General features: G+C 42.2%; 1 protein-coding gene across 1 annotated transcript; it reads right to left on the bottom strand.

Moving 5' to 3' along the window:
• Positions 1–371: 371 nt before the first annotated feature.
• Positions 372–14724, bottom strand: socs5b (suppressor of cytokine signaling 5b). The gene is made up of 2 exons (XM_029449424.1): positions 14224–14724; positions 372–8233 (listed from the first exon to the last, which is right to left on the bottom strand). Exon 2 carries the CDS (start codon positions 8212–8214, stop codon positions 6523–6525), a length of 1692 nt encoding a protein of 563 aa, XP_029305284.1. The 5' UTR covers positions 8215–8233; positions 14224–14724; the 3' UTR covers positions 372–6522.
• Positions 14725–20976: the final 6252 nt, after the last annotated feature.

The following is a 20976-nucleotide window of genomic DNA, read 5'->3' as shown; positions in this document are numbered from 1 at the left end:
TATATATATATATGGCGATATGTAGGTTTCACTGTACTCAAAGTATGTTGTATTAGGTCATATTTCATTTTATAAAGTCATATTGGGCTTTGAACACCCAAAGATATCAGAAGTTATTGCATCCACTAGTCAATCAAATTATGATCTAAGGGTGACGTGATCAACACGTTAGGAGGGCAACTTGAATACACCGGTTGGAGAGGTACCGTTTAGAAACGTTTGTTGGCATGTGCTGTATGCTCAGCTTTTGGTTTCAGTGAGCCACCACCATTGTCTCTTAAACATTAACTAAAATCAAACACCCACATGTCTCCCACCACAATGAGTGCATTACTAAAAGAAAAAGATAAAGAAAGAAAAAACAAACTCAATATTATATCATGGGCCAGTGTGGATTACACTTAACAGTTTTATTTGGAATATTAAGACAATGAAGCGTAAGCCAAGCACCAAGAGTGACAGCTACAAGTGTCGCATCATACGGCTCTTAAAAATGAACAGGTTATACTGGAAAACAACTGTTTTTTCTCTCTTTGAATGGTGAAGCAGATACACAGAACAGACAGCGAAATGTGAACATGATTATGCCATTTACACGCTCCAAATCCTACCTGACAGCAGAAGAAAGAAAAATAAAGTAAAGAAAAGAAAAAAAGCGAGGAAAAGCAGAAGAAAATGGAACAGCGATATTCGTCTGACGACAGCTTGGTCAGCCTGTGGCAGTGGCTGCGGCCCGGCACTTAAAAAGGGCTCTTGTGATTGGTCAGAACGAATAAGGCAGTCTGGGAACACAGCGGTGCTGCAGAGTGACAACCATTAGTTCCCATCATTGTCAAGTCCTGTTGCCTCGGCACCCACATCCACACAGCAACCAATGTGCACATACAGCATTAAAGTGACAGAGGATTGCAACCATTGTTACACTACACTCCATTGCATATTAGGGAGAAGTAATAATGAAAAATAATAATTCTTTCATACATCTTTTTCTGTTTGCATATAGCACTTAACCCAGCTTTCTAAAATATATATGGGAACATGAAAGAAAATGTTAAAAATATTTTTTTGTCCTCTAAGAGCTGAAACCATGAGTCGTACCGAGGTGGGGGGTAGGAGTCCTTCATGCAGGGTTGTTGCTGTAGTTTAGTGGGACAGCTAGCGGCCCAACCAGCCCGTCTCTCATCCGGACCAGACCCAGTGGTTTCTCGCCACAAACGAGGCTCTCATAGTGCAGCTAAATGGTGTCATACTAAATGACAATATAAAGGTCAAAATAGTTCAATTCACGGCATTTTGTTTTTTCTTAAGAACATAGAATATACACGTAAACACCAATCTTTGCTCTCCCTTTTTTGGGGGGAGTAACACAGAAAGGTGGTGCTGGCTAAATGTGGTCCATGTTTACACATCCCTGGCTTAGGGTTGGGGTGGTGGGAGGGTGTGGATGTGTGTCAATACCTGGGGTAGTGCAGGTGTCAGAAGAAGTGTGATAGCAAGTGTGTGCAAATGTTATGTGTTCCAGACAGTTAATGCACCACAGAAGAATAAAACGTCTTTTCAACCAGGCTCCTATTACATAACTCCATCATTCATACGTTTTTTTTTTCTCTCCTAAATCTACGGATTATATGGCAAACATGTGCTACGGTTAATGTCAGATATTTCCCATGGGGAAAACTGGGTTGAGAGGGTCCTGGGACTCTCCTTGCAATGGGCCTGCCTGAGAATAAAGAGGGGGGTGGGACGGGGGGCAGAGAGGCATTGTTCATAGGAGTCACTGTCATCACCCCTCACAGTAGACTGCATCCCCTCCACTGGAACCCTCTGTGTGGCTCTGTCCATACACTAATATACTCCCACACAACACACACGTAGGCACCGAGTCTGCAGCATGGTGGAGAAAACAACTCCATCGACACAGCCTACAATGCCTGAATATAAAGTGAAATATTTCAGGACCGCCGTCTTTTCCCAACACTCGCACAAGTCTCGCCATTTTGAGCTAAAACACAGACAGTGCTGTCCATAAAGACTTGGACAGTAGGACATTTTCAGTTTTTGCAGCATATTGGTAAAGAAACGACTATAAAAAAAAGTTAAAGTGCCAACTCTTAGCTTTTAGTGTTTTCAAATCTATATTGGATGTTTAGAGTCCTCCAAGTAGTGTCAAACAATGATCCTTAACATACACACAAGACGACCAATGAGGGCCAAAACCCAGTGTCCTTGACCGGCCAAGTCACCTGACTTAAGTCAACTGGAGGATTTTTTTACTTGCTTAAGACCAGACTGGTAAAATAAGTTTTTTTGCAAAACAAGCAAGCAAAACAAATAAAGGCCTCACAGTAGGGCTGAACAATGAATTGGAATTTTATCTAAATGTCAATATGGGCCATTGCAATATCCAAATCGCAGGGGGCGCAATATTTGTTAAAAAAGGCAAAATATGTGTCAAAATACATTTTGAATTCAGTATTGAGATGTCCTGGCCTACAAATCTTTATCTATATTTTTTCAAAATTGTTCAGCCCTATCTTGCAGAACACCATCATAGACAAAGTGTCCAAATACTAAATATGATGACATAAGTTTGTTAAGTTCCTAAAAGAGAGAGCCTTTGTACAAAAAAGCTTGTTCACCCAATATGGATGCAAATTAACACCTCAAGTTGTCACTAAGCCCAACTGTCGTTTCAAATCCAATATGCTGGAGTAAAGAACCAATAGACGAAAAACATGTCACTGTCCTCATACTTGCAGACGGCACTGTAGAACATAAATACACAATTAAAGTGCTATTTATTTCAGCGAATCCCTAGCCCTGCATGTGAGCAAGCAGTTGCCACAATAGGAAGTCACGGCTCTCAGCGCGCCAGTTCTATCTCTCCTCCTCCTGGCTCCTTAATGTTAACATTGCCCCAATAGGGTTGGACAGAGAGTAGAGGGCAGGACAAATGGGCCTTAGTTCACTCTACACCAGTCACCTCCACATCAGCACAGTGATGTTAGGGATGTGGCCAGATGGAGAGAGAACAGTTGGATAGAATAATAAAAAAAAGGCCTCTCTCTCAGCCACACAGCAGCCATAAGGCAACACAGAGTGGCCCTTTTAGTACCCAGTAAATCTATATCCCAACATGGTAAAATTAGCATGTGATTAGTGCCTGCAAGTGGGGTGGGGCACTGTAAAGAGTTGCATGTTATTGCTATGCAGTAGCATTATAGACAGGTGACAGTGAGCAAGATTGTATGTGTATGGGTTTTCAAATAGAGATACATTTCTTCTATTTGACAGTGTGGATACTAAAAATCCTGAAAGTGCACATGCAAGCCACTCATATGTCAACCTTATTCCCCTCCGCTCAACACTCACTCCTGCCACTCTTAACACATATAGGTGACCACATGCGATATTCAAGCTTTCTGAGTGCAGGGCAGTGGAAAATGTTTGGGACTTTTATGTGAAGAAATGTTCGGTGAATTCAGTCAATTCACAATGCAGGAGAGAACATAAAAACTGGTTAGGGAGATATGAGAAATGATAACCCTTTTACTGTCACCAATTATCTTTTACCACCTGCATAAAAAGTGTCTCGTTTCCTGCCTGATAAACAAGTGAAAATACAATAATGGTTTGGCAGAGAGAAGGTTTTCGGCATTGAATTTCAGTGTGTAGGTGCGAGCTTGACAGGGCCAGGTTCTGAATATATATTAACAAAGAGCCGTCTAACATACTGTAGTATGAAACTAGCTTTCACTGGTTTTTCCAATCTTAAATACATTTCAGCGTAATTCTAAACACAATTGAGAACAATATTACTACTACTAGTTATTACAAATAGCTGTGTGCAAGAGCTTTGGTCACAGGCTCAGATATTTATGGGCAAAAAAACACACCGACATTTGTTCATGATGTATCCTCACTGAGAGAACTACAATAACCTTAATCATATGAGCAGGCTGATGCATACACACTAAAATATGAACTAGTTTGAGAACTTAAGCTTAAGTTCAAGCTTTCCAGTGATCATGATTTCATGTGTGTTTCAGCTTTAATATTTTAGTTTATACACATTACCTGCTGGTTTTTCTGTTAATTATGTTTCTTAAAAAACGTGCCGTAAGGGAACCGCACTGCTTGTCTCCACCCATGTCATCCTCCCAAAGTCATGTGCACACTTTTTAAAAAGCCAGGCAATGTGTATTATTATTATTATTATTATTATTATTATTACTACTACTAAGAGTAAGGACAAACACTGTTGCTGATGTATTAGTTTATACGTAGTTGCTGATGGCTAACTTGCACAATTTTATCAGAGGTTGGATCAAAATTTCCCACGGTAAAGATTTTGCCTTCATACCCTCTCATTCAGATCTGTATGTCCAGTTGCAGACTACAACCTACACAGGTGAGGGCTGGACATTGATATCTTGCACTGAAATATGCTACATTGGACCCACAGACAACCTAATACTACCATACAGGCCATAATGTGGCGATAGACTAATGTATGCATTAGTGAGTGAAAACAGATGTAACTAATGTCATTTCTGTCATAGCTTAACCAACATAGCACCACTGAAATGTAATCAGTTAGAAAAAAATTAACGTGCACCATAAATCAGTGAGCTTACAGCTCATGCACCTCTTTATTATTGTTCTAGTCTTAATTGATGGCATCTGAGTGGACTGTGTTGAAGCACCTCCTGTTGCAGGTTTAGACTACAAAGCAACTGATTATGGAATAAGATAAAGGGTTCTCTGAAAGGCACATAGGTTACACTTATTTTCTCTTCATGATGAGAACATAACAAATGACCGGCTCGCCAGCAGCAGTGTTTTTGTCCCAAGTAACAACTAAAATCTTTCAAATTACGCAACTAAAGCGCTCAATGTTATGCCAACCTCTCGAGAGTTGAGTGTTGCCTGCACTGTGCTATAACTATGACTATAAATGCAACTGGGCAATGAAGGGATTTGTTGGGGTCGACACCTTATATATTTATAAGTTGTAAAGTGAGGGACATCAACTCCAAAGAAAAGGCTACATCACCCCTTTCCTGTTGGTGACGCAGTGCTCTTTATAAAAACAGCTCAACATATGTTAACATGGTTTCTTAAAAGAAATATAAATTAAAGGATGAAAATGGTACTGCAATTTAAATTGTGGGAGTTTACAATTTTAACAAGCTGATTCTTGTTAAGTCTTTGAAGGTTCATGAGGTCAGCTGTCCTCCCCAATTTATGATCTTTGACTATATGGGGTCCTTCCATGAAACAGCCCCATTCCCAAACAAGCCTGAGCAGATCGATTCAGTCATGTTTAAAGAGACACTGGCATTATGAATTTTCATCTTTTGTCTTCACTTCCAGCTCATCACACATGCCCTCAACTCCTGAGAAGACGTGTTAGCATTCCTTACTGTAAGAAAAGTTCAAAGCTATCTGCAACAATGTTACAAGTGTCTGGTGAAGAAAAATAACCAACTGGGATACACAGGGTCGAAGCTTTCTGTATGCCAGATGCCACCAAAACATACTAACTGAAGGAGCTGAAGCGTCCATGGCCAATGAAGAACATACAGACTGCTGTGACAACTGTAACAATGGCAAGAATTGTTAGCAGGGAAAGATGGAAGAACATATTCTGTTTTGAAAGCAATGCCGCACAGTGGGAATAAAGTTGACAAGTTCAGCTTGCTTACTAAATAGGACACAGTAGACGGATTCATCATTTACCATTACTGCTGAAGGAGGAACTACTGTTTTTTTAAGGACTAATCTATAGTCCTTAGAAAGCACTTCATTTCCCTGATGTGCTGTCCTGAACTTAAGGACCTTCTTAGAAGCTGTCCCTGACTTAGCTGATGCTCATGCGTGCAAAGTGAAGGCAAAGAATGTGCCTTTTGTAGCTCTATCCATGGGACAAGCTCTAACTGCAATAAAACAATAGCATCTCCAGATGCCCCCTCTCAACCCACACACACAAACACACACGCACACACACACACACACACCTTAAAACCCTCTTGGGAAGGTGCTCCACTAGGTGCTTTGACAAGCTAAGGAAGAAAAACAAATAGAGAAAGCACAAAGTGAACTATACAAACTAGCCATGTGGGCCTAAATAGCAATTTGGGATGAATAAGGGAGACATGCAGGCAGGTCTACACGCAGGGTGATGTTGTGGGATCAGGCAGACATTTAGCACAAAGCAGGAGAGCAAAGACACAAAGCACTGATATTTGTGCCTTCCCTCCCTGTTAAAACAACCTGTTCAACACAAAAACATGTGCTTGCCAGACAGCGTTATACTGAATATAATCATATGTATTTTCTGTGATGTAAGTAATAACTAAAACAAAGATTAGAATGAATCTTGTATAGCTTGTTACATTTAAATTCCATCCCTCACCAGAAAGAGTGCCATGTCAGTATAGCCTCTAATTGGCTAATGAGGAATTTCTTAAGTTCTGTAATCCTCCTGCAGTGTGTGTACAGGCAATGGAGAAGCCCACCCTATTTGACCTTGAGTGGCGGTTCCCTCTCCAGCCAGCGAACTCGTACTTTCTGTTTATAGTGATACTCCTTGAGGAAGTCCTGCAGGGCAGGGGGCAGCGGCAGAGAGCCTATACCATCATAAGTGGTCCAGCGGCAGATGGCGGCTCGTGCCAGGTGCTGCAGGCCAAAGGGAAAGGTCCGATGGAGAGGCGCTGTAAGCAGCGGTTCAAAAAACATGCAGGCGCTGGGATCCTTGTAGTGCTCCAGCAGTCCTGTGACGGTGGAAGAGTGGAAAACACAAGGGTCATGAGCGTCAAAGCTGAAGTTGTGGTTCCACTGCTCAATACGGGCGTGCAGTGAACGGTTGTAACGGCGGAAGCTAACGGAGAAGAGGTAGTCCTCCTGGGCTGAGTCACGCAGCAGGAAGGTGCCCTCTGGCCGTCCATCCAGCAGCGCCTCCGCCTCGTAGCGGTCCATCACGCCCCAGTAGCAGGGCAGAGCTGTGATCTGCATTAGGTCTGGCACCAGGCAGTGGATATAGTCTATCTGAGTGTGAACCTTCCAGGGCCCCGGTTGCTGCCGGCTCAGGTGACCGTCCCCAGAGGCGTGCCTCTGCTTGGGCCTCCTGGCCTGAAGACAGAGGGTGGTCGAATCCTCCTCAGAGTCACAGTCCTGGGCTGATGCTGCAGCCCCCAACACCTGCCCACAGGCCCCTGATGATCCAGCACTCACAGAGCTGCTAGCCACTGAGGCCCTGCCTTCCCCAGAGGCCTCTCCAATGCAAGGAGCTATCTTTGGTCCCAGTTTGTAGAGAGAGGAGCCCGGCACTGAGGCCTCCAGGGTATGGATCTGTGCATTAGGTGGTGGGTCCACACCTTCCTCGATGCTAAGTCTCCGGCGCTCACGCAGGCGTTCCTCCTCATCCTCAGGAGAGGGGTGGGCCGGGTCAAAGGCATCCAGCAGGGCAGTGGAGGAATGCGGGCTGACCGGTGCTGTGTGTTGCTTGATCAAGTGCCACTTGTGAGCAAGGTCTGAGCCTGGTGGGAAGGGGCAGGTCTCCAGCATGAGCTCTGTCAGGTGAATCTTACGTTTGGAGGTGACAGGGTTCTTCGTTGAACGGGAGCGTCTGCGAGCGGGCAGGGGTAAGCACAGCCCTACTGTATCACTGAGCCGCTGGCGTATAGAGCGAGCACTCAGACCTCGTCCTCCGGATACAGAGTCACTCATCTCCTGGATGGAGCTGACTCCATAACGCCTGTCCCTACGGTTTCCACTCCCCCGTAGGCGCCCAGACCGCCTATCTGCCTCCAGAGAGCTCTGGGTTTTGGTGGAACATGAGTGTTTTTTCTTGCCCCCCCATGGAGCATGACGGGAATAGGAGTCTCTCCGGGCCATCGGAGCATCCCCTGATCCCCCCCGCACATCCTCAGTGTCCTTGTCAATTGTAATCTCTACTATCTGAGGGATGTCTGACACACAATTATGATGGCGGCGTCCTATTGTTACCATTGGCACTGGCAGGAGGCTCCGTGATGGGCTGGAGGCTCCTGATGCCTGAGCCTCACCTGAGCTGCATCCTTGGCCCAGATCCACCACACAGTGGACGGCATCGGCTTCAACCCTGCTTTCACTGGGTCCTGAACTGTTGTTCTGAAAGAGTGTCTGGCATTTGCTCTTCAGGTTGCTCCACATGTTGCCCACTTTCTTCATCAATAGGAGCCCCTGGGACCTGAAGATAACAGGAGACAAAACTGATTAAGTCACAGGTGGAGAAATCTTGCAACAGCAATGGCGCGTACATTAAACACAGAGGGACAGGCTACCTAAAGAATGTCCTACATTTAAATTCCCCAGACTACTGTGTATCTAGTAATTTGACATGGTGAGAGTATAACAGGGCCAAAGTGTCTGAGAGGTAGGTGAGCTTGAGTAGTTGGAACAGCAGAGTTAGGAGTTGCCAGGCAGACGTGCAGGAACACAAGGCCACAGCTATAAATGAACCCAGGATCTGCTCACAGCTGATCTGCTGGTATGTACTGTATTACAGAGCCAGTCTAGACCTGACCAAAAACGTTCCCTGTAACAGCAGCAAATAGGGCACATGCACACTCATATGCTGTCAATTTATCACTCCTAGTATTTTGACAGGGATTTGGACGTAGTAGCTCCAAACTGTGTTTGAATGGTGCACATTTTACATTGAGCAAAGTCCCCACAGGTAGGTGGTCTGCCAAACACAAAACACTGAAGGATTCCAAAATGCAGCATTTCTTTCTCTAATTCAGACACCATTTCTGGATTTATTAGGGTCACAAGCTGGTGTTGCTGGCAAATTCAAATCACTGCAACAAACAGTCAGATAGTTGAATTACTTGCCAATATGCAAAGTATCCAAGACCAAACACTTCACCAATCTTTACTCATGTTTTAGCTCTTAGTTCTCAAAAGTGAATCACAACATTGTTAATCACTTGAATTGTAACTGACTACATCATCCAACATTGACTTCATCCATAAGCACAAGCGGCACATTAAACAGTATTTATAAGACTATGCATTATGCATTCCAATTATGGAAGTTCTTGTTGAACATTTAAATCCCTAACGCATTAATTGCATGTGCTATTTACTAAACTAAAAGGCACACAACAAAAGGATTTTGGACCCTCTGTTGCTAGCCTCTCTCAATCCCTCCCACTTCTTTTCTTTTCCATCTGCCTCTGGGCTAAAAGCAGCAATCCGACTACCAGACATCATGTCGACCTACCTACAGAGTGAAGTTTGCCTTGTAACATTGACAAAAAGACATGATGGCTTTGCACAGTCAGCTCTGATAGACAAGGGTTCTGTGGTGCACAGGAAACAAGACTGGTCTTTAGCACATGACTGATAAAGTTGATTTGATGAGGGCAGTTCCAAGGCTATCACTATCAAACTCATGACGTCAGTGTCATCCCTCTTATCGACATGCTTTGTACTCATATGACGTCTCTACACATACGATGTATGCGATATATACGCCTACAAAAACAGCGTGCAATAAATTTGATGCTATAAAAAGTCAATCTTACTCGCAGTTAATCACCAAATGTGACATGACTCATTTGCCGTGATTTATCCTGTTGTGTGCTCCATGTGCATCTGAACAATAAGCCTTGGTAAGTGCTGTGCATCGTCAGGTCCGTAGGACGCCTTCCTTTTATCCTCTCAAGGGGTTGTACCAGTAAAAAACTCCACAGTAACTAACTATACTCCAAATTTGATCACCACTGGGATCTCTGCTCAATGAAGCCAATGTCATACACAAACTCCTCAGCAAGTTGTTAACGTGCTGCAAGCTGTGGCCATGAATTATTTTGAAAATAGATTTAATTACAAACTCTTCATTTTTGACACGTATGAATTAGATTGTCATCTTCTGCATGAATGACAGATGAATCTATACATTTTTAGTCTTGATGTAAAAGAGTTGGTATTGCTGTTGCTATCGCTTGTAGTGTCATAGTGACCGTATACTGAATCTCATCTCCGAGGTCTGCAGCATTAACCAAAAACTCACGTTTGCAATGACTGTGTGCTGTCAGAGCTTTAGTAGTAAAACTTGCAAAGACCTAATAATCAACTGTTGGTCATATGTGTAAACAATCTTATCATTGAAGCCTCAATTTAAATTATATAGGCTATTTTCTTGGAATGCATAATTAAATAGAATTTCCGATTTAAAATATCAAAAAAGAAAAATCACTTGAAAGACATTATGTCGTCAAGATTACTACTCCTGCTTCCGCAAATCTTTTTACATGTGGCCATACTAAATGAAAATGTTTATCTTTATAATTCCCTTTTTTTTTTATAAAAAAGGAAAATATTATTGTCAATTGAGCAGTGCTGTATTATTGAATTTGAAGGAAATATTCAAATGCGTTAATGGATGCACTGAAGTCCTGACACAGGCTTTCTTCTAAGTTAACAATGTGAGAACATTAAGGTTCACAATCATTGTACACGATGACCCCTAGGTGACAAAAAAAAACAAATTGTGGGATACTGAGCAATAGTAAAAGAAGCAGTCACTGAGAACTGGTCAGATAAAGCGCCGCAGGTAAGAGGAGATGACACCAGTTCGGGTGACCTCAAACCTGCAACACATCATCTAGGTAAGCAACACCTTTTATTGTGCCTTTCCTCTTGTGTGGAAAACTGGCACTCTGATCTTAGTTCCTCACGTCAAGTATCGACAAAGTGTGGAAATGCATCTGTCCTAGGGATGCACAAATAATGTTATGTCCACCGAGTACATCGTGAATGAGCTAATACTATTCAAGATGTTACTTAACTATACAATTAATCAAATCAGACAAAGAAAAGAAAATTGATCTACTTTGATAATGGAATTTGATGATTCTCAAACGTGAGAATTTGCTGTTGCTTCCATTATAGTACACTGCATATTATATTATTATATATAATGACCTCGCCTTAGGCTGTTGCGGAGGGTTTTGTATTGTTTTCTGATGTTTTATAATTCAAACAATCGAAATATAATCTGATTATGAAACTAATAATTAGTTGAAGCTGTGCTCTTAACATTACCATTCCTAGTCAACTCTTTCAAGTTATTATTTATTTTAAGGGTTTGGTCCAAAAGTCCTACAACCAGTGACAATTTAAATTTCATGAAATATATTCTTGTAAATCCAAGATGGTTCTTAGTCAGTTTTTGTAAGTCTAAACCAATACAATTTTATAAACCATCTAAAACAATATAATTAAAATATGCTCAACTACAGCCGTTCATCTCTACATCAATACCACACGATGATAGACGGGCAATCAAAAGGTTTCACCAAAGGAGCAACATGGTTCAAAATGTTCGTGAACTATTTGTCCAGCCAATTCGGTTTTAGAAAGCAAAACATGCAAACAACAGTCTCTCATTCGTCAAAGTTATTGTTGGAGCACAAAGTCTTACCAGCCGCAACCTAAATTCGCCAACGTGAAAACACTGATCTATGAACTGCATGTTCACACCCTGCCATCTTCCCTCTACGATGAACTGGAATTGTGAGGGAAATGTTATATCAGCTACATCTTGAGAAGCCAGATTTTCCAACTGGGTTGGTGTGTTTTATCCCTCAGCTTGCTAATCGCCTCAAACAAATAAACAATGAAAACTTCCAGTGACCGAGACTAAGAGCTAACACTTTAATTGTACCCAAGTAGGATTATTTCCACAATTTAATAATAAACCCATTTCGTATAGGCAGAAATGGAGGTCCCTAAACAGGAAAAAAACAACCCGGCATACCCTTAGTCACCACATACTGAATCACACTAGAATTACATAATAAACAGTATTTACTAGACTGTTAAAGCCATGTCCACTTTAACACATTTAGATGGCTTCATTGTCAACTGATAATGGCAAAGATTGAGAACATTTAGCTTACAAGCAAAGAGACAGAAGGCTAGCTGTACCGTGAAAATAGGTGTATGTGAATTACTACAAATGTGAGAAAATGCCAGTTTCAGTTTATTTTGCCTTTGATCTCTCAACACCTATTAACCAGCAACTGACCGGTTCATTTTAAAGCAAAATGACATGAAATACAAAATGCGCTTTTTTTTTGTCCGGCGCACCATTGACTCAATGAGCTTTGGTGCTGCATTTTGAAGCGCTAAACATTTAGAGGTGATGAAATGTTAATGTTATTTTCTGTTGGCCTTGCTAAACATTATTGCCGCATTTAGATCAGGTCGCACACTCATTGGGCCCGGCACCCCGGAGCTCGCCACAGTGCATCCTTTCTGAACAGCCCAATTGAATAACATTCCGAAGCTTCCTTTCAATGCCAATGTTAAATTAACCTATAGACCGTAATTTAATCTATAGACCAACATGCGTAACAGGTCAAAAATATTGTCTATGCTTAAACGATTAACAGTTAACATCGCTAAGAATGACCAGGGAGATCGTAAAACTCTGCCAGAGTGTTAGTTTGCTAATCTGCCATGTAACCTCGTTATCTTGAGTCCATTCTCATTAGACATCAAGAAACTCTTGGAGCTTGCCAAAACAAATGTCAATAGCAGTATAGCAGAAATCTGATTTGTCACTACATTGTGGCATGCTCTTTTTTGGTGCTTCACTGCAAAATGTCTAAGTTATAATTAAGTTTAATTCTTGCTTTGTTTATTTATGTAACATTATAAGCTAGAAGTAAATTGTTATGTCTCCAGCAGGACACACAACACTAGGGCATCTCATATTGCAGCTTTCTGCCCTAGAATGAACGCTGCTCAGCTAATTCAGGATTGATTTTTCAAAACTAGTCACTCACTAATTCTCTACGACTGTTGCCATTGATAACAATGGCCCCATCAATAGTGCGATCCAATCCAAAACCATTTAAAGCCAGCCTGAAACAGAACTAGGTTACTTTTGCTCTCCGGCAGCCCAACACACCCATTCTCCTGGGATCATACTGATCTAAGAGAGGGCTGTAGAGAAGACAAGATTAAGGAAGGACGCCTTCTCTCTTCAGACCAGACCAGACTTAATGGGATATTTGCAGCGTTTTGCATTCTGAAAGATATGTGGGATGGCAGAAAGCCACACAGAGTCTGTAAATTACTGATAAATCACACTGGCTCTTCTTATCATTCGAATCTCAGAAAATATGAAAACTTTCATTAGACATGTTGTCTATGCTATCCAGTTTTTGCCGCCACAGCTAAAAATAAATAGATATATAAACTTTTCAAATAGAGGCAAAATATGTACAGCAATACATATTCCTGCAACTAAATAGTGCATTGTTATGCATATAAATGGTATGGTGTTTGTATAATAATTATTCTGCCCGTTATTACTAGTTTGCGCTCAGTAATTACTCGAAAGACATTTTAGTCAGGCAGAAATCTAAGTACCTCACATTAGTCAAATTGGAAAAAAATACCATAACTTGCATTTTAAGACAAACACTTAGAGATAATGTTAACTAACGTTACATTAAGCCAACCCTATAATACCAAAACTGCCTTGGTTTGAATCTGATCGTATACAGATTGACGTGGACGGTAAAGTTTCATTATACTGACGTTTACTACCATGACAGATTATAAATATGTTTTACCACCAATTGAATGGCAATAGAAGGCAAACAACTAGAGATATAACGCTATTAAAGCTGGTATGTAGACATAGCTGGAAGGCCTTTACGTTTCTGGAGGCCCCACTTTTCCCTGGTCTGAGCCAAGTTAGCGGACTTGCTAACACGTTAACCATCCAGTCAATCCCAATACACCACTAAATGTAGCCGCGACGATAACGTTAACGCTCGTAGTTGGCAAATGTGCTTGGTGACTTCAGTCAGATGTGAAATATTTTTCAGAAAAAAATCTTAAACTGCTTTCTGTTGGTTGGAAACAGATGCATAACTATCTTAGCGCTAAATGCCGACTGCTTGTCCAACTTGCGGTCCAGGCTTACGAGCTGTCACAAATGCTAACTGTTAGCATTTCCTAGAATGGGAGTTTTTAGCGATTTAGTTAGCTTTGGCTAACCAGCAAGCTAGCGGGGTTAGCTTGTTAGCTTGTGAAAAAGCGACAAGAAAATACACAAATAAATCAAGTGGCTCCTTGTTGCTTATATATGCTGAGTTGACAAACATGACATGCTCGACAGGTAGTAGTTTGTTTCTTGAATTCATAGCTTACCCTTGTGCCTTTTGAAAGCCCTATTCAACAGCTCTCTTTGTCTGCAAAAAATGGCTATTAAGAGAAGTCAGGCATACATCCCCCTTGCGGACCACGGTGTCGGATGAAAGCACTAAAGGTACGCGGATACTTGATGGTATCATCCCGAATATCTTAAAATTAATTATATAAATACAAATCAAAATGGTTTAAAAGGCTAAATTATTATTTGGGTGCCGCGAAAACCCGTTCTTTATCATGGTGGGGGTCTTCTTTTCTGCCGTGGTCGCTGCTGCTTCTAGCAGCCAATATGACGGCGGTCTCAGCAGACAGAGTGCCAGAGAGGCGGACGGCGTTGAACGTGAGGGAAACCGACTGACAGCGGCTCAGTCCAATGAAGGAAAGGGAAAAGACGGCCATTTCCGGCAGAGCACGGGGATAGGGAATGCCCCGGAGCTGGCTCCGCGTGATGGGCGTCTCGTGTCACCAATGAACGAGAGAGGAGGATGAGGCTCTCCACTGGCAGCTACTTGGAAACGTGGAGAGGTGAAGTGATGGTAGTGGTGTTATGGCCAGGCCGGTGTTCTGTCGATATGTGGTCCCTATTGAGATGTGTTACTTAAATATATTATAATAGATATAATAAATACTATATTCTCACTGTACACTTACCCCACGTTTGTATATATGTATATATATATATATATATATATATATATATATATATATATATATATATATATATATATATATATATATATATATATATATATATATATATACACACACACACACACACACACACACACACACACACACACACACACACACACAAAAAAAAAACTATGGGACACCTGAAAGTTCCAGGTCAGGCAAGTAGTTTCTAGCTTACTAATTTAATTGAAAATGTGTTTGGTAGCCTATATATATATTTATTTTTTTAATTACCACCCAGCAAACCTGGGGCCAGATAAAATGGCAGCATATAAAAACGTTACACATTGCACAGACAGTGGAAGGTAAGGGGGTTAAGTGGGACCCATTAGCAGATGTTTGGTACAAAATAAATGTATTTGTGGAAATGGTAGAATGATAAAAGCTAGTGTCCCCCCTAAATTGAACAAAGTAAAACCCTTAATACAGACATCCCCCTAGGAATAACATCTGGCATTATATATCTCAGACCAGTGAATATGTGCAAAGTAAATCTTAGAACAATTAAAATGTCTAAAAGGAGCATTCATGGTCACTCACACCCACACATGAGGTCATCTCCTGGAGTCGGATCGTTCACGAGCACATGACACGAGGAGTAATGGGAAGTGGAAATGGTGTGAGTAATGTAGTAGTTAGCTGGAGCGGAGGGTGAGTTCAGGGGGAAATCACCAGCAGTCCGAACACATTAGCTTTTACATCTCCAAGCTTCTGATCTAATTTGTGCTGATGAGAGGAAATGAAAGAGAATTGCATTAGCACTGATTCTTCTGCCAGGAGTGATTCACACTATTTTAGTCAAACCAGACTTCTCCCACCAGGTCTATGCTGTGTCATCTTCAAACAATCCACAATGAGGATATGATAACTTACTACTGTGGTGACTGAGGGTGATTCACTTATATCTGAAAGACAAAGGTCTGATGACAATATCACATCAGTTCTGATATACATGAAATACATATTAGACTACTTAGACTAATATTTTGCAAATGATTGAAGCCTCAAGTGGTGGAGTTTATTCTACCAGGCAGGATCATTTAAAGACGTTTCAAGTGTATAGGCCTGCAGGGTTCCAGCGGATCTTAAAAAGTCCTAAAAGGCATTGAATTAATTAATCTAAAAATAAAGCCTTAAGTGGTATTAAAATGGCTTGAATCACATTTTCATCTAGTCTTAAAAATGCTAAAACTGAAGTAGGATTTAATAAATTGCTTTTTCTGATGTTGCATTATAAAATCTCTAAATAATTGGTAGAACTTTCATCTTGTATTAACATCACACAGATGGGGTTAGTTGCACGTAAAATTGGCCTTAAAATGATTTAATTATGCCGAGGAATTAAGAAACGTCTGTAAAATGTCTTAAAACTAACTTGCCTAAAGGTTCTCAATTCGTAGCAGAGGGATTGCCTCCACACAGCTAAAGGTGCTAATAGCACAAACAGTGCAAACAACGGAGAACAACAGAGCTGATAGCCTAACAGTGTTAACCCATAGACTGTACTGTCAGTGTTAACCTGAGGGGGAACTAGTGGGTTGCCGATACGCTTCTGCGGCAATGCCGTCGGTCAGGACGCTAGTGGTAACTACCATATGAGCGCAGTGCAGAGCGGCGGCCATTAGCATTAACTAGCCAGTAGGGCACACAAACAGAAACTCGCAGGCACTAACATGCACGCGCAGACGGCCCGGCTACAAAACACAGAGAAACTCGGATTACACCACGCAGAGGGAGTGTGACTTCATTCTCTCTGTGTTTAAGTATACATCACTCCACTATATCTTTACACGGCATTTGCTGCTATATTAATGCTCAGAATTTTGAATTAAGAACATTTAAGCTGTAAGAACCCAGTTATAGTAAACTTTAATTTATTGCAGCAAGCTACTCTCTGACATCCAATAATCTAAAACAAATCATAAATGCTGACAGATGATGTTTGGGCATTGGCACTCACTCAGTATGCAAATAGATTTGGATACAGTTCAGTCATGATATTGAATAGATTGACAGATGCAGACGCTTGGATGGATAGATAGGATTATTTTGTGTGGTGTGCAGATCACGTTTCATATTCAATTTTTTATTTAACTTGAGTACTGAAACTTTAAGTGTGCCTGTTAAATGTTTTGGTGGTGTATGTCAAAAGAAATAATGGAACATCAACCCTTTAGCAAATTATTTTGGTCCACTGAAACTAAGGGTATAAAAAAATTGAATAATTGACAGTTTATTTTACCATGTCAGATCTTGTAATTACTATGTTAATGCTTGTGTGTTTTGATCTGACCTCATCCTGAATTATTGTAAGACTTGTTCTTATTCAGTTTGCTTATATTTCTCATCCTACCGCTCTGCTTTGAAATTAGAATTTTGTTTGTGCCTCTAAAAATACAAATTTAACAAATTCAGGACAACATTGATGCACAGTATCGTGCCACTAATATTGGGGATATTATTCAGTAGTTATCGTAGAAAGTAATGTCTTTTATTCAAAGTACATATACAGAGAGACATAAGATAACAACTTGTTAAAAAACAAAGTTCTGCTCTGAATGTATTGTATGAATCTAGATGTACAGGGGAAGTTACTCACATAGTGACAAAGGCAAGGCTGCCATCTTGTGGCAGGGTGGAAAACAAATTGCATCCACATCCAAGTCCCATTTACTGATCCCTGGTAAGTGTCTCAAAGCCTCATTGTAGCCACATCTCATTCCAGCCTGAAATTGTTGGATTAATCGTTTGGTCTATAAAATGTCAGAAAATATTTCAAATAATTGGCCAATCTTTTTCTCTCAAACGACTAATCGTTGCAGCTCTACTGCACCTCATTTCACAGTACTCAATACAATAATGGTAACAATAAGGACTCTGATTTCATCAAACAGTCATCAATTTTAGGCTGACTCTAAAATATATTTAGTGAAATAAAGAATGCAAAGTCAATGCAGTAAATGTTTTTTTGCCCCTTCGCTCGCATATAAACGGAATGTTAACTTCACGCATGTGTGACCGTGTGAGGCTTCCATTGATATCATGTGGAAAACGAAGGAAGGGAAAACGTTGAGCGGCAGGAAGGTCAGCTTTGTTCAGCTGGCTGCTCTACGTCAGACACTTTGTTTTGTGATCAAATAATTGTTATTGAAATTTAGGATAGGCATTGAAACTAGTAACACATAACCACTGAGATGTTGTGAGTGGGAGGCAGACCAACGCAATGCCAGCATTTTCTTTGCAGCTGTTAGGCCTGCTAGTACAGTGAGATACGTTTTGATAAGTTGATATATTTAGCAAGGACACGTCATTCAGGAAGTGTTTCACTTCACATAATACTGATTTGCTAAGGGCAGTTTCACAGCTGTACTTCCGGAGCCAAGGGGTGTCTGTGTTTGTGTGTTTTATGTCTGTTAAAGACATTTATATCAAACGTTATAGGACCATACATATATCCCAATAAACGCTTATATTTAGCAGAATCAGCTCTGCTGCTAAAGGTGCTCCCTAGTATTACTAAGAAGCAATGAAGAATTCAGAACACAGTAAACCCAACAGGGCTCCAAAACCCAACATACGTACACATATTACTGAGATACACAAAATGCACAAAGCACGAGATGCTATTACCATATATGGTAACAATAAGAAAGAAGAACAGAAGAAGCTGGAGTTGTGGAAGAGAAATCAATCTGCACAACAACATATAGAAAGTGCAGAGGACGTTCATGAATAGTTGGTTGGGAGGACACATGTTGCACAATTTCCTTCTTGGTCTTGGAAAATATCAGAACATCATCCTAATAACAGAAACAAACGTTTTCAGCATGTTATTTAATATACCTCCAAACTCGACGCCCTCACTAATGGGTACCCTATTAGACAAACAGGAAGTTCAACAGAGGAAAATGTGCACTTAAAAAAAAAAACATGCAACACCTTTACATGAGGGTTGTTGAGGTTGTTGTTTTTTGGAAATGTTGTTTCCTCCATTTGGCGATGGTTATGGTCTTACTCCAGCTGATACCAGTATTGTTACCTTTATTTTATTTTCTTGATTAAAACATGATTTTTTTTCCAGAATATGCCAATTCATTGTATGCTGGTATATATTTCATTATTTCCATGCATGGGATTAGATAATACATGCATAGGAACGGTAAGGAAAATAAACTTCATGTTTGTCAAATCGTCCGGTGGTACTGATATGGCATTTAGAAGTAACCTATTAATGATTCATTGACCTTATGAATCTAGAAATCTTCCATACACAATCGTGTATCAACCACCTTTACTAATGAAAAGTATTGATATGACAACCCTGGCACGAGTTTTACTTGGTACCTGATCGAAACCACATTTCATGCTATTGCCCCTCTTAATGCAAATGAGATAACTGCATATGCCTTGAATTTAGTTATTTTTAACTTCTCCGGTACGGAGTCATAACTTACTTTGACAAAATCTATGATTTAGAGTGATACATTCCAAATGTATGATTTGAAATGGACTTAAATATGCATTTCTGAGATGCTTAATTAAACTGTGAAACAAGGGCAGCTGACTTAATCGCCAAGAGCAACAGTGAGTGTTCAATGGTTGAAGTACCTCTCAGATAGAGACACTTATAAACAAACACACACACACACACACACACACACACACAAACACACACACACACACACACACACACACACACACACACACTCCTATTATCTCCTGGGGCGCTCTTTCACTCTCTGGTCGGACCATGCCCCGCTCCAGTGGCTCCACCGCATGAAGGATGCCAACGCCCGGATCACCCGTTGGTATCTGGCGTTGCAACCGTTCAACTTCAAGGTGATCCACAGGCCGGGTAACCGGATGGTCGTGGCTGATTTCCTCTCTCGCTCGGCGGAGGGGGGGAGTTAGCTTGCGGCCGTCGGGCTCCCGGCCTGAGTCGGGCGGTGGGGTGTGGTTAGGGCGCCGCCTGCTGGGGAGAGACAGGAGTGTCCCAGCTGGAGGCCAGACAGCTGAACGGAATCAGGTAATCAGTCACATAATAAATGCATGGTGATGGCCTGGTTCTGTTTTCTTGCAGTAGGCTGGGTTCCAGAGTAGACGGAGATCCCTCCTTGAGCCATGACGCAACGCCGCAGGACAGCCGAAGAGCAGCAGAGCGCAGAGCCGCGGACAGGAGAGCAACCGGTCTGCTGTGACTGGAAAGTACCGTTAACTGTGTGAGCCGGAAGGCAGTGGCAAATAAAGCTGTGTGTGACACCTCCTCTCTGTCATCCTTATATCTGACTGTGGACAAGAGTCTCCACAACTGGCGCCTGAACAGGGACATGATGGAGGAGGTAGCTGTGCAGAGCCCGCTAGGGCTGATCCTCCAGCGTCTGGCGGCCATACATGAGGGCACCGCTGCCCTTCAGCAACAGCAGAGACAGACGCTGGTAGACCTGGCGGCGTACCAGAAGGCGGACCGGGACCTCCTGCGAAGAATGCTCCGGTCATCGGCAGCCCCAGAGGGTGAGTCAGGAGGCGGGCCAGCCTAGCCCCCTCGGGTCGCAGTGCAGAAGATGACAGCGGAGGGCGACCCGGAGGCCTTCCTGGACATTTTCATGGGCACGGCAGAGGCGTGCGGGTGGCCGAAGGAGGAGTGGGGGCTACGGCTGCTTCCCCTGCTTTCCGGGGAAGCCCAGCGGGCCGCCCATAGCCTGCCCGCGGCAGATACGGCTACAACCAGTTCCGGAGGGCAATCCTGGACCCGCTGGGTAGCACACCAAAGGGCCACCGCAGCCGGCTCTGGAGCCTGCCCTTTGAGGATGCTGGCCGACCCTTAGCCTTCGCCTAGCAGCTCCTCAACTCGGTCAGGCGCTGGCTCCAGCCGGGAGTCAACTCCGCCGAGGACATCGTCGGAGAGGTGGCCCTGGAGCAATTCATCGCCAGACTCCCACTCTCCTCGGCGAACTGGGTCCAGTGTCACCGTCCAGCCAGCCTCGAAGCCGCCGTCATCCTCGCGGAGGACCACCTATCCCTTCCACGGCGGAGCCTGGGGGCTGAAGCCCGGGCCATCTC

The sequence above is a fragment of the Cottoperca gobio genome, chromosome 15, assembly GCF_900634415.1.
Source record: "Cottoperca gobio chromosome 15, fCotGob3.1, whole genome shotgun sequence".
Classification (NCBI taxonomy): domain Eukaryota; kingdom Metazoa; phylum Chordata; class Actinopteri; order Perciformes; family Bovichtidae; genus Cottoperca; species Cottoperca gobio.
This window is presented reverse-complemented; position numbering and strand designations above follow the sequence as displayed.

Coding starts and splice junctions, on each gene's coding strand:
- socs5b (XM_029449424.1), bottom strand. CDS start 8,214: ATGAAGAAAGTGGGCAACATGTGGAGCAACCTGAAGAGCAAATGCCAG.